The 15,324-nt window shown below is 44.7% G+C and overlaps 1 protein-coding gene across 2 annotated transcripts in view; it reads left to right on the plus strand.

Moving 5' to 3' along the window:
• Positions 1-15,324, plus strand: part of GUCY2C (guanylate cyclase 2C) — a 76,279-nt gene that overhangs the window by 15,351 nt on the left and 45,604 nt on the right. Inside the window, exons 1-5 of one of the 2 annotated variants that reach the window (XM_072954290.1) lie at positions 4,122-4,338; positions 7,676-7,788; positions 9,139-9,203; positions 11,987-12,202; positions 14,117-14,238. In XM_072954290.1, the coding sequence (XP_072810391.1) occupies positions 4,122-4,338; positions 7,676-7,788; positions 9,139-9,203; positions 11,987-12,202; positions 14,117-14,238 (733 nt within the window). Of the gene's footprint in view, positions 1-4,121; positions 4,339-7,675; positions 7,789-9,138; positions 9,204-11,986; positions 12,203-14,116; positions 14,239-15,324 lie in introns of those variants that run through there. The other variant, XM_072954289.1, reaches the window with a different exon arrangement.

The raw sequence follows: 15,324 nt of genomic DNA on the forward strand, positions 1-15,324 counted from the left end.
AAGGAGAATTTTGTTCTTCCTTTCTTCTTTCTTTTCTTTTTTTGTTGTATCTGTATGGGAAAATGGATATTAGTTGAACCAATTGTGGTCCTCATTTCACAATACGTATAAATCAAACCACCATGCTGTACGCCTTAAACTTATACAGTGATGTGTTCCAGCTGTTTCTCAGTAACACTGGGGAGAAAAGAAAAGTACCTTATGATAGCCATTTTTCCTCAATAAATTTAGATCAGAATCTCTACCTTTGTGCTTATTTAAAAAAATTCATGTTTAATTCCATGAGTTACATTAGTTGGTGAAATTCCATTTGAAAAACTCACTTTTGCATCTCCACCAAGATAAGGGACAGAGGAAGCCTAGGACTGCTACCAAGTGGACAGGTGCCGTGTGTTTAGGCTCCAAGGTGAGAAGCGGGTCTTAACAGGAAGTATGCAAAAGAGACCCAAAGTGAAAAGTGGCACATGCAGGGGACTTGTTCAGCTGCCCCTTCCCATTGGAGTGACTTCCCTTTTTTTCTTATATCTTTAGGGCTGTTCTGTTCTGCTGAGTGTAGCTGATAAATCTGCCAACTCAGTGTTCCATTATTTGCTTTTGACCTTTGACACTTTCCCAGGAGAACCTGCCTCCCTTTAATTATGATCTAGACGTTAATAGTTTTACAACATAAAGAAAACACATAATTTTTGCCTTAAAGGATCCAGGAAGGACTGTTATCTTGTTCCTACCCTTTTGAAAAACCTTTCCTGGTTTTATGCTATAATCAGAGGATTCCCAGAACTGCATGCACCTTCTGTCTTCATGTTTGAATGCAAAGCACCTGACAGTTACTACTTCATCCATCCTTAGACATGGCCCTTTTTTATATATATATATTTGTAATTCGCAGACCAAATTAAAAAAGCAAAAACAGTGTACTCTTTCTCCTACCTCAGGAAGTGGGAATAGCAACATATTAACAGTTAGACAACCAGGTTTGAGTCCGCATTTGGCCACCAAATGTGCAGCATATAAAATCATTACCTGTAGTAAAGATAACAGTTGTGATGGCCATGTGCCCCTGTGCTCTGCAGCCTGCTGTACCATTTTCCTGACATCCACTAAAAGTCTCCAAGGGGCACCTGACCACTGTCAGTTGCTCATCACCACCCACCCCACCCCATAAAATAATCCCACGGCCTTCCTTCTGAATCAAAGCCATCAGGGAGTTCAGGTCTGTTGAGCACTTACAAATTAAGGGTTTGTGGTAACTGCATCAAGCAAGTCTATTGGCGCCATTTGTTCACTTTATGTCTCTGTGTCACATTTTGGTAATTTTCACAAAATACCAAACTTTTTCATTATTATATTTGTTGTGGTGATCTGTCACCAGTGACCCTTGGTTTTATTATTGCAATTGTTTTGGGGTACCACCAAATTAATAAGTATTGTGTGTGTTCTGACTGTTCCTTCCACTAGCTGTTCCCCATCTTTCATCCTCTCCCCAGGCCTCCTTATTCCCTGAGACACAACAATATAGAAATTAGAAAAGTTAATATCCCTACAATGGCCTGTAAGTGTTCAAGTGAAAAGAGGAGTCGCATGTCTCTGACTCTAAGTCAAAAGCTAGAAATGATGAAGCTTAGTAGGGAAGGCATGTCAAAAGCTGAGACAGGCTGAAAACTAGGCCTCTTGGACCAAACAGTGAACCAAGCTGTGAAAGCAAAGGAAAAGGTTTTGAAGGAAGTTAAAAGTGCTGCTCCAGTGAACACACACATGAAGAGAAAGAGAAACAGCCTTACTGCTGACGTGGAGCAGGTTGTAGTGGGCTGGATAGAAGATCCAACCAGCCACCATGTTCCTTTAAGTGGAAGTGGAATCCAGAGCAAGGCCCTACCTCTCTTCAGTTCTGTGAAGGCTGAGCGAGGTGAGGAAGCTGCAGAAGAGAAGCCTGAAGCCAGCAGAGGTTGGCTCATGAGGCTTAAGGAAAGAAGCCATCTCCATAATATCCAAGTACAAGGTGAAGCCGCAAGTGTTGGTGTAGAAGCTGCAGCGAGTCGCCCGGAAGATTGAGATAAGGTAATTAATGAAGGTGCTACGCCAAACAACAGAGTTTCAGTGTAGACAAAACAGCCTTATGTTGGAAGATGATGCCATTTAGGACTTTCATAGCTGGAGAGGAGAAGTCAATGTCTGGCTTCAAAGCTTCAAAGGACAGGCTGATTCTCATTAGGGGCTGTTGTACTTGGTGACTTGAAGTTGAAGTCAGTGCTCAGTTACCATTTGAAAAATTCTAGGACCCTTTAGAATTGTGCTAACTCTACTCTGCCTGTGCTTTGTAAGTGCAATGACAAAGTCTGCATGACAGCATAATTTACATACAGCCTGGTTTACTGAATATTTTAAGCCCACTTTTGAGACCTGATCAAAATATTGCTGCTCACTGACAAGCAGCTGGTCACCCAAGAGCTCGGATGGAGATGCACAAAGAGATTAATGTCGTTTTCATGATACTGACACAACATCCATTCTGCAGCCATTCTTCGTGCTGAGGTCTGGGGTGCAGGCATAGTGGCGCTGAGGCAGGAGGTGTAGTGGCTCTGGCCTCAAGGGAGCTGAGGCAGGTAGCTCCTTCTCCAAGGAGGCACAGCTCTGTCAGCTGGAGTCAGTGTGGATACAGACTAGAAGTCCTCAATGGCAGAAGCTGCCGGTATCCACAGCAGTGGTGAGGGCTGCTGGGATCCACTTGCTCTGCTTTCCTGCCCAGAGAGAGGTCACAGCCAAGGGGATCCTTCTTGTTGCAGAGCTGTGCCAGACCGAGGGATGGAGTGACACACACACAGTGCTTCCTGTGTGTTTCTGCGGGGCCGTCTTGGGTTTTGAGCTCCGCTGGGTTGCTGCAGCTCCTTCATTGTACACCAGCACTCTCCCAGGGCTGTTTCCATCTGAGGGTAACTGTTAACTTATTAACCATAGACATCTTTGGCACCAAGACTCTCGAACCCATTTCCACTGCCACTGCCCTCACCTGGCCCCCTTCACCTCTCACTTAAACCACCGAAACAGCCTCTCAGTTTGCTCCATGTCCCCACTCCTGCCTCTCTCCAGGTCATTCCTTCTACTGCAGCCTAAGTGGTCTTTACAAAATGTATCTGATGATGACTCAGGGTAAAGTTCCAGGTTCTTAATGGCTTGCAGGAAACCCCATGGCCCAGCCTCGCCCACAGCTCTGGCATCCTTTATCGCCACTGGACTAGCTTTCTTCACTCCGGTCACACTGTATCTCTTTCAGTTCCTCAAACATCCCTGCCACCTCCCACCTCTGGGTCTTTGCACCAGCTCTGCCCCTCCCTCTCTTTGCATTCAGGTAACTCCTCTTCATCCTTCAGGGCTCAGCTTAAAGGACACTTTCTCAGGGAAGCTTCCTTGACTTTCTGGAACAAGTTAGGTTAATCTGCCATGTGCTCCCACAGCACTCTGCACTTTTTTCACTGTTCAGTTATTCATAATTATTTACTGATGTTTGTCTTCCCTACCAGAATGCGTGTTCCATGAGGACATTAATGTATCCATGACAGGATGCCCGGTGCCTTACAGTGCCCCATACGTAGTCAAGTTTCAGTAAGTAGTTGCTGACTGGGTGATTGAAACACAGATCTTCCTAGTTAAGGATTCAGTGTCAGTGTGGAACTATAACCTAGAGACAAATAACCCATCATATTTGTGCCTGCCTTAAACTCTTTGACCTTTATTTTCCATTTCACAAAGCATTTTTTTATGTATACAACACTGCCCTCTTCCTCTTTTCCCTCTTCTCGGTGATGTATCACCAGTTGATGCTTTTTTCTTTTATTGGGTGAGGCGCAGGATATAAATCTCCCTGTTTATAACTCTGACCTTTCTGTGAGCAAACACACAAAGTGAACTTTGGTTTATCTCCTCCTATAATGTAGCTGCTAATTGCTGACAGTCAGGCTGTAAGCCTATGGTCCACGTGACCAGTGGGGTGACCAGAAAGGAGCGTGGGGAAGTGTGGACCGAGGGACCGAGCTACAGGCTGTCCGGCTGGGGTGCTTGCCTCCCTGGGAGCCCAGAGTAAAGCGAGTGAGCCCAGGGAGCATGGTTCTGAGGTGAGGGAGGTCATGAAGACGCTGCTCCCGGGCTTGGCTTTGTGGTCCCTGCTCCTGCGACCAGGGCTGATGTTCTGGGCGTCCCACGTGAGTCAGAACTGCCACGATGGCAACTATGAGATCAGTGTCCTGATGATGAACAACTCGGCCTTCCCAGAGCCCCTGGAGAACCTGAAAGCAGTGGTGAATGAGGGTGTGAAAACAGTGAGGCAGCGTCTGCGTGAAGCTGGTAAGAACACATCTGTTCCTGTTCCCACATCTGGGGGCAAAGGGCTGCTAAGGGAGGACCTTGCGTTCCTCGCCTGATCGCCCAAGCTTCTCTAACGGCCTGTCCCACAACCCTTTTCTATTTCAAGGCAGCAGATCCTCAGAGAGAAGGATTTGAGCCCTACCTCACTTGTATTCCTCTCTGTTCTTGGCATGGCCCCGGCCCGGGGAATGCCAGGTGTTAAAAGGCCCCAGATGAAACTAGATCTTCCCGTCAGTATCAGGGAGACGTAATGTTCCCTTCTGCAGCTTCTCAGAGGGCAGATTTGGTCCGGACCTGAGACTTCAAAGGGTTAGCAGTCAAGAAAATGAATTAAGTAGAATTCATACTGTTGCTGAATCTTTCTCTGGCATTTTTAGTCCATCTATTCATTCTACATCTCTGGTGGCTATTAAGATATAGTCAACGTGATAAATTTGCAGTCACGTTCAGTGTTATGATTCTTTGCTATATCTCTTAATTATTAAAATAAACTTTATAACGTTAGATAAAACATGTAAAGAGAAAAAAAATCACCCCTGGTAATTTCCAGCCACCTGGATGTTTCCAGTGTCTTTTCAAATGCTTCTCGGTTTCTTGTTTTTAGGAACGTAGTTGGGGGCACGATGGCATAGAAACAATTTCTATCCTTCCTACTTCATTTCGCATTATTCTACAGGTGACTTTCCCACAGCTGCGTAATCTTCATAGCATCGTGTGAGTGGATGTACAGTACCCTTTGGAGTAGATAGCTTCCCAAATCATCTACTCATTCCCTATTGTAGGATATTCCATTGTTTTAAATTTCTCACAACTGTTTTAAAATTACTAAGAAACATACTTTTAAGTACATAGCTTTTTTCCCCATTCTTTGAGACTGGATTGCCAGAAGTGTAATTACTGAGTCAATGATGGTTTCATACATCTTAATGGTTATTTATGGTTCTGAGAAGGCTGTGTCTTACTTTTCTCTATTTCAAATTCTGTGTTAAAATAGCCGTAGATGTTATACATCATATATGTGTAATGACTTTCTTCTGTGCAATGTGCGTTTCTTCAGTCCTGTCTGAGCTGGGATTCAGATGTAGACAGATGAATCCGATCTGGAGCTGTAAGGGAACTAGGAGATCTTTTAATAAAATCCCCTTATTCACGTAGGCTGTGGGGTTGGTGTAGTAGAAAGAACATTTGATTTGAAATCCGAGGACCTGAATTGGAGTCCGTGTCCCAGAGCTTTCTCTTGGCAGCCATGGGGAAGCTGTTTGCCTCGGTGTCCCTGAGCTTGGTTTTCTTGTTTTCTGAGCACCTTGCAGGTGCTCGGTAAGCTATAAACTCTTCAATCACCTCAGTTCTGAAAGATTAGCAATGTTGACACTGTTCCACCGCAGAGGTTGAATAACTTTGCTGAAGTCATATAGATTGTTTGAAATGAGATTCAGACCCATTTCTGTCTGATTCCACAGAGTGTATCATGTTGCCGCTCTAAGACCTTCACCCACCATGAACTAACTTTCTCATTAACATAAAGTAGTGGAACTCTGTGGTTAGAAGCAGAGATTTGGAGTCGGACAGATCTTGGTTCATATTCTAGCCTTTTATCCAACCGTTTCTCACCAGGGATCTCACCTTTTCTGAGCCTCAATTCCCTCACCTATAAAATCATAATAGGTCGTAGGTTCCCCATGTGCATATGGCGTGAGTTAAAGGAGGAATTTCACTTAAAGTACCTAATAAACCGGCTGGAACGTAGCAAGAACTCAGTAAGTGGCAGCTGTCCTTCCTGTTGTCACCGTCACTGTTGTCCCTGTTGAGGACGTTAATGCTGTGCTGTTGCTGCTGTTGGCAGCCAAGTTACCAGACGTATCACGTAAACAGTAGGGTGTATTGGTGAGATAGTCACCTCTGCTTCTGCAATTACAATGTTGCCATACTACATATTATGTCGCCTCTGGGAAGTGTTACCATATGCCCATGACAGAAGGAGAGTGGAAAAAGGTGAAGAATGTTTTACTGGAATTATAGAATAGTTTTGACTCCCTGGACATCCAGAAAGAGTCCCCAGGTATGTCAGGAATCTTGGGCACACACTTTGAGAGCCACTGGTCTGCAGTATCAGGTTCTAGAATCAGGCTGCCCCAGGTTCAAAACCCAGCTCCACTGCTTGCTAGCTGGTAACCCTAAGCACGCTAACCTACCTCTCTGGATCTCCTTTTTCTTACTTTTAAATTGAAAAGACAACAATGTTAATTAAGCTCAGAGGATTCAGGAGAGGATTAAGTGAAGTAAAGCATGCGCAACTCATAGCCCGGTGCTAGGCAGGTGGTCCTGGAGATCAGAGATCGTCCAGTTCTAGCCCAGCAAGAAGTGGCTGAGGAACTGGGGCCCCAGCGGTGAAGCCACTTGTCCGAGATCACTCAACAGATGTTGGTTCCCCTCTGCAAGGCCTTGTGCAGGATTTACGCTTGGGTTGTGCAATGGCCGTCTTCAGTGTTCTTCATGCTGGCAGGAGAGAGCAGGGCCCCGCTGGGGACGGGAGGTCGAGGCGGAGGAGCTAGCTTACACATTAACAGCTGCCAAGGTGACCGTCTTCCCGAAGCCTTGTGTTCATCATGTGACTGTGCGCTGGCCTCCACTTCCCTTCCTGCCTCCTCTTGCTGCTTTCCCAGACGCTCTCCACCCCATTTTCTACTATTCCCCGCATGCACTCCCCTTCCCCCAGGTCCACCACAGCCTCCCTCATACTGATCTCTTGGCTTCATATACCCTGTATTTGCCCTACTGTTATGAGAGTTAGGTAAGGTAAAGGGTAAAAAGCACTTCTGCTGTGGCTAGCGCGTGGCTACAATCGGTTATGTGTTCATTGCTGTTAAATCCATCACTGACCCTACTTCCATTAATTTTCTCTAACTGGTCTTTTTATATTGACCTCCTATTTGGCTAGTCCTACCTAAGTATGTACTCTCATCTCTTATTTATTTATTTAAAAAAATTTTTAACGGAGGTACTGGGGATTGAACCCAGGACCTCTTGCATGCTAAGCATGTGCTCTACCACTGAGCACCCAACCCCTCAAATGGGTAAATTATACCTCAGTAAAGCTGTTGAGGGACAGACAGAGACAGGGAGACAGAGGAAGAGAGAGAAAGAAGTGACAGGCAGTAATAGAAGAACCCAGAACTCAAATATCCTAGGCCTGAAAATGGATATTCATTTTCCCCCCCTCCCCAAGATCAACTGGCAAAAGATAAATCTCGTACCTGGTATAAACTCACTGAAAAATAACACTAGTCGTCTCTTTTCCCTCATTCCTGGATAACAGGCCTAAATGTGACGGTGAATGCTACCTTCATCTATTCGGAAGGTGTGATTTATAAGTCGAGTGACTGCCGGAGTAGCACCTGTGAAGGCCTGGACCTACTCAGGACAATTTCGGTGAGTACCTGCCTTTGCAGACACAGCTCACACCCTCTTGGCACTGGAGGATCATAGCGTGAAGCTCGGGCACCTGTCATCAGCGTCTTTCATGTCCTTACCAGCTACGCAACTGAGTGGTTTGGAGACAGACGGGGTGCTCTAACTTTATCTCCATATTTTTCCCAAATGACGAGGGCCCTCCAGGAACCCAGGACAGTGGGGAGAACCTGAGCCATGGACTAGCTGTACACTTCCAGTGTTATGGAGGGGAATTGTTTTAACTGTGTTTAAAACTTGTCAAAAAATATAAATGTTGGTATGAACCAGTTTGCCCTTGTGTCCCTCAAGAAACACCTGAGGGGCCCTGTTAAAAAATATATTCCAAAGCCCTGCACCCGAGATCTGCTCCACGCCATCACCCTATGCAAGGTCACAGGTTAATTGCTGAAGGGCTGAATCTGAAACCTAACGTTAAAGTTGTAACTGTAACGTCAAAGGGTAGGAAAGGGAAGAGATTCTTGTCTCACCCCTCCTCCCAACCCCAACCCCAACCAGAGCTTTGTGGAGCTGGAGAGTGTTCCAGATAGGTGTGTGAGATGCCCCTTTCCTTCAGAAACCTGAGACAGGGCTCTCCAGGAAGCAGAGCGCTGAGCAGAGCCGTGGTTCTAAAGCTCTAGTTCACAGCATCACGACCAAATGGGCCTCCCTCCTGTGAGGAAGTGTGGCTGGTCACAGCTGTCCTCCTCGGTCCTGGGAGGGGGAGCGAGGGGAGTTGAATAAACTCTGCTGTTCAGTCCTGAGATGCTGTGCCCGCCGCCCAGCACCTCTTCAGACGGAGATATAACCTGGTTCTCCAAAACCAAGGGTGGAATGTTCCTAATCAGGTTCCCCTTGAGAAATAGAAAATAAGATCCAGTGTGTCCCAGCTGGTGCATTTTGTTCTCTCCAGCCTTGCTTCGCAGCTCTCCCTAAAGCTGAAACTTGCCCTCTCCCCCAGAAGCACCTCTAGATCTTGTCTCTGCCCCCCCTGGCCTGCAGATACTGCTAATCTTACAGTCTGCCCATCCCTCTTTCACCACTGGACATCCTCCCCTGGATGGAGAATCCAGGTGGACATTCCGTCAGCTCATCTTCAGTGGAACGCCCTCCCTCCATCTGCCGCCTCTCCCCTTCTCGGCTCCTTGATCCCCCGGCCGCCTCTTGACCAGCCTGAGACATACCTGCTTCCCCTCTCCCTTCTGCGTTCTTACATCTCAAGAGGCACGTTTTCTAACCTTCTGGGAGCTTTCCCCTTGCAGCTCCTTTCCGGTGCATTCATTCCTGTATTTAATTTTAGAGATTATTTTATGTTTTTTTTTTCTCTTACAGAAGAAAAAACAGATGGGCTGTGTCCTCATGGGGCCCTCGTGTACCTATTCCACCTTCCAGATGTAGTAAGTAGTTCAGTTTGCTGTTTTCATGCCACTGTGAACTGAAGTCAGGACATGAGAACACTATTTAAATGACTGATCAAGCAGCAGTCTCGTCAAGGCAATGCACTCAGGGGTTCGGGGCCCTCGTAGGGTGCGGCCTCTCTGTAACTTCATTCTCTCATCCAGGTGGCTCTGACTTTGCTCAGTGCAGGGTGGGTGACAAGAGCTGCTGTGGTTCTGTGACTAAAAGCTGAGTTTGAGAAGCAAAACAGTACAGATGAGTAGTTAGACTCCTGGCAGGGAGCAGGGATGATCGCGAACTTGGATAATTTGAGAAGTTTAATAAAGGAACTGTCTTCCCAGAGGTATGGGCAGGTTGTACAGAAACACCAAGGGAAGTGCACCACCGCGGGGCATTCACGGGGCTCCGTTCCCTCCTTAGGTCTGTAAGAACACGGAAGGCAGCGAGTTCTTACAGCTGTCTGAGGGTTATGCAAAGAACATACTAAAGTACTTTGCACAGTGCCCTTATCAGCTTAGGGGAAAAAAGCTTCCAAAATATTTTAGAATGAAAGTATTTCTCTGACTTTGGGAGAATCACCTCCATCCCTTTCATTCATTTCCCTCGGTGTAATTCTCATCACCACAAAACACTTTGTTCTGCTGGATCACACCTTCCCCAATCAAAATCCCTCCCACCTGCCTTTCTTTCACTTGTTTAATCTCCCCCTGAATCAGGGCCCACCCTTTGTCTGCACAGAGAAAACTATGCTGAAGGACCCCTTGCGATCGATTTTGAAGGGTAAACATTAGACTTCTGAAATTTCTGTTGCAAAGTCGGCTTCGGACACCTCCCACCCAGCTGTACAAACGCTCAGCTGTTCACGCCCACCACGTACCGTAGACACACCACAGAAACACCTTTTGAGCTCACCTTCCAAACCCAAATGCATACAGACTCTTACCCTTCCTCCCACTCATTCCCAGTTGTCGTCTCACCTGACCATTTATTGGTATTGCTGTAGTGTGTGCCCAGGAGGAAAGGAGGATGAGAAAATTGATGCACCATTTATGAGGCATTTCCATGTGCAAAAACGCTTCTTGGCTGTGTCAGGGTGAAGAGAATTAAGTAAAACAGAGACAGCAACAAGGACAATGGTGACCAATACAAGGCAGAGTGAGACGGCTTCCATCAGAGAGGCACAAACAAGGTGGTGGGGATGCCCGGAAGGAAATGATCAAGTCTGGTTCAGAGAGTTAAGCTTCAGGAGGAGAAGGACTTCACAAAGGAGATGGTATATGAGTTGAGCATTGAAGAAAGGGTAAAATTGTAACAGATAGAGATGAGGGGATAAGCGTGCCAGCTCATAGTGGGAGGAGTGTGTGTGAAACTAAAGCAGCAGGGAAGTGTAGAAGATCTGAAGAAAGCTGTATGAACTGGAGTGCAAGAGATGTAGAGGGAGAAAATAGAGCTAAAACTAGAAACATTAAGTAGGGCTATGTTTAGGAGGTCATGAGTTCCAAGTGAGGGAAGTGTTTTTAATCAGATTTGCATCAGAAACCACTAAGGCTGAGCAGGGAAGTGTCATAAGAAGCAGCTTAACTTTGAGAAGAATAATTGACAACAGTGTGGAGGAAAGACTGGAGCACACCGGGAGAGACTGAAGACGGGAGAGTCGGCCAGGGTGAGGAGGGCCCAAATTGGCAAGAAAACAGATGCCGTGGAATAGGAGGCTAGCTCTGAAAGATATTTAGAGGTAGACTCAATAGCATTGATAACTGATTGGATGTTGGAGGGTGGACGAAAAGTAGTCAAAGAGGCCTCGAAGATCTCCAAACATTTTAAAAGAAATCTGGATAAGGAACAGTTCTGACAAATAAAAATAAAAGATAAACTTGACTGTGAACATGGGGAGTTTGAAATGCCAACAGGACACGTGGTGAAACCTTTCAGTGGAGCACTGACGTATGAAGGGGATGTTGTTTTCCTTCCTGTATGAGATACACATTGAGCATCTGCATGCGGCCAGGCAAACCAGAGATGCTGAGGTGAACAAGCCAGACGTGGTCCCCACCTTCACGGTGCTCGCAGTCTCGTGGAGACAGATATCAAACAGATTCTCAGCCAAGTAATTACCTGGTCTTAGGTATAGAGCAAAGTTCTCCTGACGGATAAAGAGATATTTAACCTGGGACCTGATGGGTGAGTAAGAATCAACCAGGCAAAGAGACAAGGAAACAGCATTCCTGGCAATTGTAAAGGCCCTGATAGAAGGCAGAGCCTGAGATATTTCAGGAGCCACAAGAAGACCCATTTGCCGAGCAGGGGAAGGAAAACAGTAAAGTCCTCAGGTGACGTCTGTCTCCAAGCCAGCCCGTAGAAGAGCTGGAAAAAAAGGCAGTGCCCAGAGGGAAACTGTACAGCATCTCTGAGGTTTTACAGGGTGTGTGGTAGCGGTGGTGGCCCAGCCTCTATTTTCTCAGCCCTCCTCCCCAAAGTCCGTATGTCTCAGCCTAGACATTGTGACAACCCAAATGACAACTCATTTTAGAATAAATCAAAGTAACCAAACCACACAAACATGAAAACATCCCGAGTATGCTTAGAACACAGCATATGTTTGATAAATGGTCTTCTAAAACTCACCTCTTGGGGAGGGACCTCTATAGGTCGGACACCCGCTTGAATGACCCTATTTTATTCTTGTTATTTATACCGCATGCCGAAACAGCTTGAAGAGGGATCCTATTTGTGCTGCTGCAGTTAATCCTGATATCGGTTTCTTTCTTCCCTCTTGGCGTAGCCTTGACACAGATTTGAACTACCCCATGATTTCAGCTGGAAGCTTTGGGTTGTCATGTGACTACAAAGAGACTTTAACCAGGCTGATGTCTCCAGCGAGGAAGCTCATGTACTTCTTGGTTGACTTTTGGAAGGTCGATAATTTTCCATTCAAACCTTTCTCCTGGAACACTGCGTATGTTTTCAAGAATAGTACCGAGTCTGAGGACTGTTTCTGGTAAGCAGGACCATTAATACCTGTCTAGGGCTTAGCGTGGAGAGAGGCCACAAATGCTTGGCAGGCCACTAGGTGTTATCAGACACGCCTTCCATGAGCGACAGCGTTGGGAACGGACACTAGCCCACTTTCTTACACACACATGGTGCACAGCTTATGTTTAATTGATTTCATTCTTAAGCTGTAGATATACTTACATAAGGCTATTTGTTATTCTGATATGAACTAGATATATTAAGCAGAGTTCTCTGGAGTAGATACCCGTTAACATCAGGTCAAACTGAGATTTCATTTGGCAATGTGCAGCACTGTCACTGATTCCATGATCTAGGTCCGTGGCAACAGGTGAAAATGTATTTTCAAGAACAGGTTTTAAAAGTTAACTCATATTTATTTCCTAAAAAGAGTGCACAGAGTTATTCAAGGTGGCCACAATTTCCTTCCCGACCTCTATCCAAATTGTTACTAATTACTAGAATGTAGTGGCATAAGAAGGAGCATGTGACATCAAGGTTGACAGTCTTAGGATATGAGATCTACAGGTTCAATTGAATAATGAATATTTATTCTGTACAGTGTGCAGCTAATGTTTCATAGTGATAAAAAGGAATCATATGGAGTGTGTAATATGTCTTGAGAACTCTTAATAAATGTTTTTATACATATTTTCAAAAAGTTGCATTTTCTCATAGTTTGTTAGTTAAACATGATCCATTTCGTTGCCTTAGTGTGATTGACCGTAAAATGTCTGTGTAATGATAAAATACACTGACTATAAATTTTTTCTAATTCTTCATAAATGGCAAAAGTGACCTAGCTAAAAACATATTTTTGATGAAAAATATGTTTCCATTTAAAAAAGTTATAAGTGGATAAATAATAAAAGCAACAGGGCCAAAAGAAACATGGTGTCATTAATACTATCAGCATAGGTTGCATTTCTAACACTCTCTCTAGTTTTCGAAAGACTTTCACGTTAGTTTCATTGACGCCCCACAGGGAGCCCCGTAAAGAAAAGAGAACCAGTGCTGTCATCTCCGTTTTACAGATGAGGAAAATGAAAACCAGGAGTAAATGCTGTCACATTACCATGCAAGACACGATACCAGAGGACGCGCATTCTGCCTGTCCTACGACTGGTTAGAAGTAATTTCTCTCACAGCTTTTCAGAGGAATAAGGTGATAGGGGTGGAGAACAGGATATTGGGCACCGTCGCTAAAATAAAGTTGCAAAGTTCATGCAACTCCAGCAGCGGTGGCAGAAGGAATCTCTTGAAGGGTTTGCTGTCCGTACCTCCAGGATGCTGCTTGGTTCTGCAGTCTGTCTCCACCAAAGCATGCAGAAGACTGAAATAGGGTACCGCCGGCAGTGCACCTCCAGGGGGCTGCAAGGAGCAACCCCAAGGCCTCATCCCAGAAACTTTGGGGGTAAACTCAGAACACATAAAAGTCCATTTCACAAAGGAGGAGAAATTATTCCTATCAACTCTGAATTTTTGTATGATGGGCTCAAAAGTTTCAATCTGTCTGTCAAAATGGGACTGGTTTATAGCCTTCCTTCAGCAAATAGCAGGAAGCCATTATAGGGGACCTGTCAAATGTCTACTATTTGTGTGTGTGTGTGTGTGTGTGTGTGTGTGTGTGTATGTATATACATATACATATATGTATATACATATACATATATATGTGTAAACACTTCCGAAAACTTCCCCTGTACTTTCCCTAAGTTAAATGTCCACAGTCCTAACCATTGGTTTCATGGTGTGTATTGTCTATTGTGTTAGTAGCATAAATGAATTTTAGATGAACAAGTCCCTGGACAGATCTGTAAACATTAGCAAACAATATGGAAACCATGAAGAAACTAAGCTAATTTAGAGTTTCTCTCTCTCTTTTTTTTTTCTTTTCTAGGTACCTCAATGCTCTGGAGGCTGGAGTTTCCTATTTTTCTCAAGAACTCAGCTTCAAGGAAATGTTGAGAGGAGATGACCAGTTTCAGAATATCTTAATGGACCAGAACAGGAAAAGCAATGGTAAGAAGACGTGAAGATAAATTTTTTGCAGCTTCTTGCCCCCAGCTCCCACCTCCCTGAGTCATTTTGACAAACCTACTACCACAGAGCTATCATCGCTACCTCCATGTATTTTGTATATTTGGGGAGATCTGTAGTTGCTTGCAACTCTATTATATTGTTTTTGTTGTTGTTGATTAAAACCTTATCCTCTGAGATAAATTAACAAAACAGTATTGAGCAAATATATATTATCATGAAAGTAATAATGATGTTAAAATCCAGCTTTTACAAACCAAAATGTTATCACGATCCACCGACAGTAAATTGCTTTGTAAGTTCACCACAGTCCAATATATTGTTGGATTTGTGACTAATCCTCAAATATTCTGAACACTGGTCCCCTGGTGACCAAAAGGACGTATGGATTGATATCTAGTCTTAGGCAAAATTACAAGGTAAGAAAGGATTTAATCTCTGCATTTCACCTGCCCAGTGATCTCTCAGTTAGAGGCCAAGTGTCAAAGGCTATGGGGATAAAATCATTCTAAGTTCTTAAGTGGTTTGTTTCCCTCACCACAGAATTCTTTTTTACAAATAAGCATATATCAGAAGCAAAGGAAGTGTGAAATCAACTGGAATTTTCTACAAGGACAGGTTCTTGCTTGGCAAATCCTCATTTACCGTTATTACCAAGCATTTGCCTTAGTAAGAACCTACCATTTGCAAAACACTGACCAAGTTATGGAGAAAAAGTATGAAGCGATTCATGTCCTTAAAGTATTTACAATCCAGCTGGACAACACAGTATATGAACTGATGCAACGAAGTGTCCCCCAGCTCACCTCACTCACTAAGCCATGCATCTGGGAAATCTGGCTGCGGGAGAGCTTATAGGCTGGGACCCATCACTGAGATCACCGAGGTCTGAGTTAAGAAGCTGCAAGCAAAACCCACAGAAAGGTGCTTAGGAAGATGCATAAATTTTTACATTAACTCACACTCTGTCTTTTTCAGCTACTTTATGAATGGTGGGTGCGCGTCACTTACCAGTGAAGGTAGTTTTTGTAACTACTGCAGCCTGGTGTAATGGAACAGGTGCTGAGC

The sequence above is a fragment of the Vicugna pacos genome, chromosome 34, assembly GCF_048564905.1.
Source record: "Vicugna pacos chromosome 34, VicPac4, whole genome shotgun sequence".
NCBI lineage: Eukaryota > Metazoa > Chordata > Mammalia > Artiodactyla > Camelidae > Vicugna > Vicugna pacos.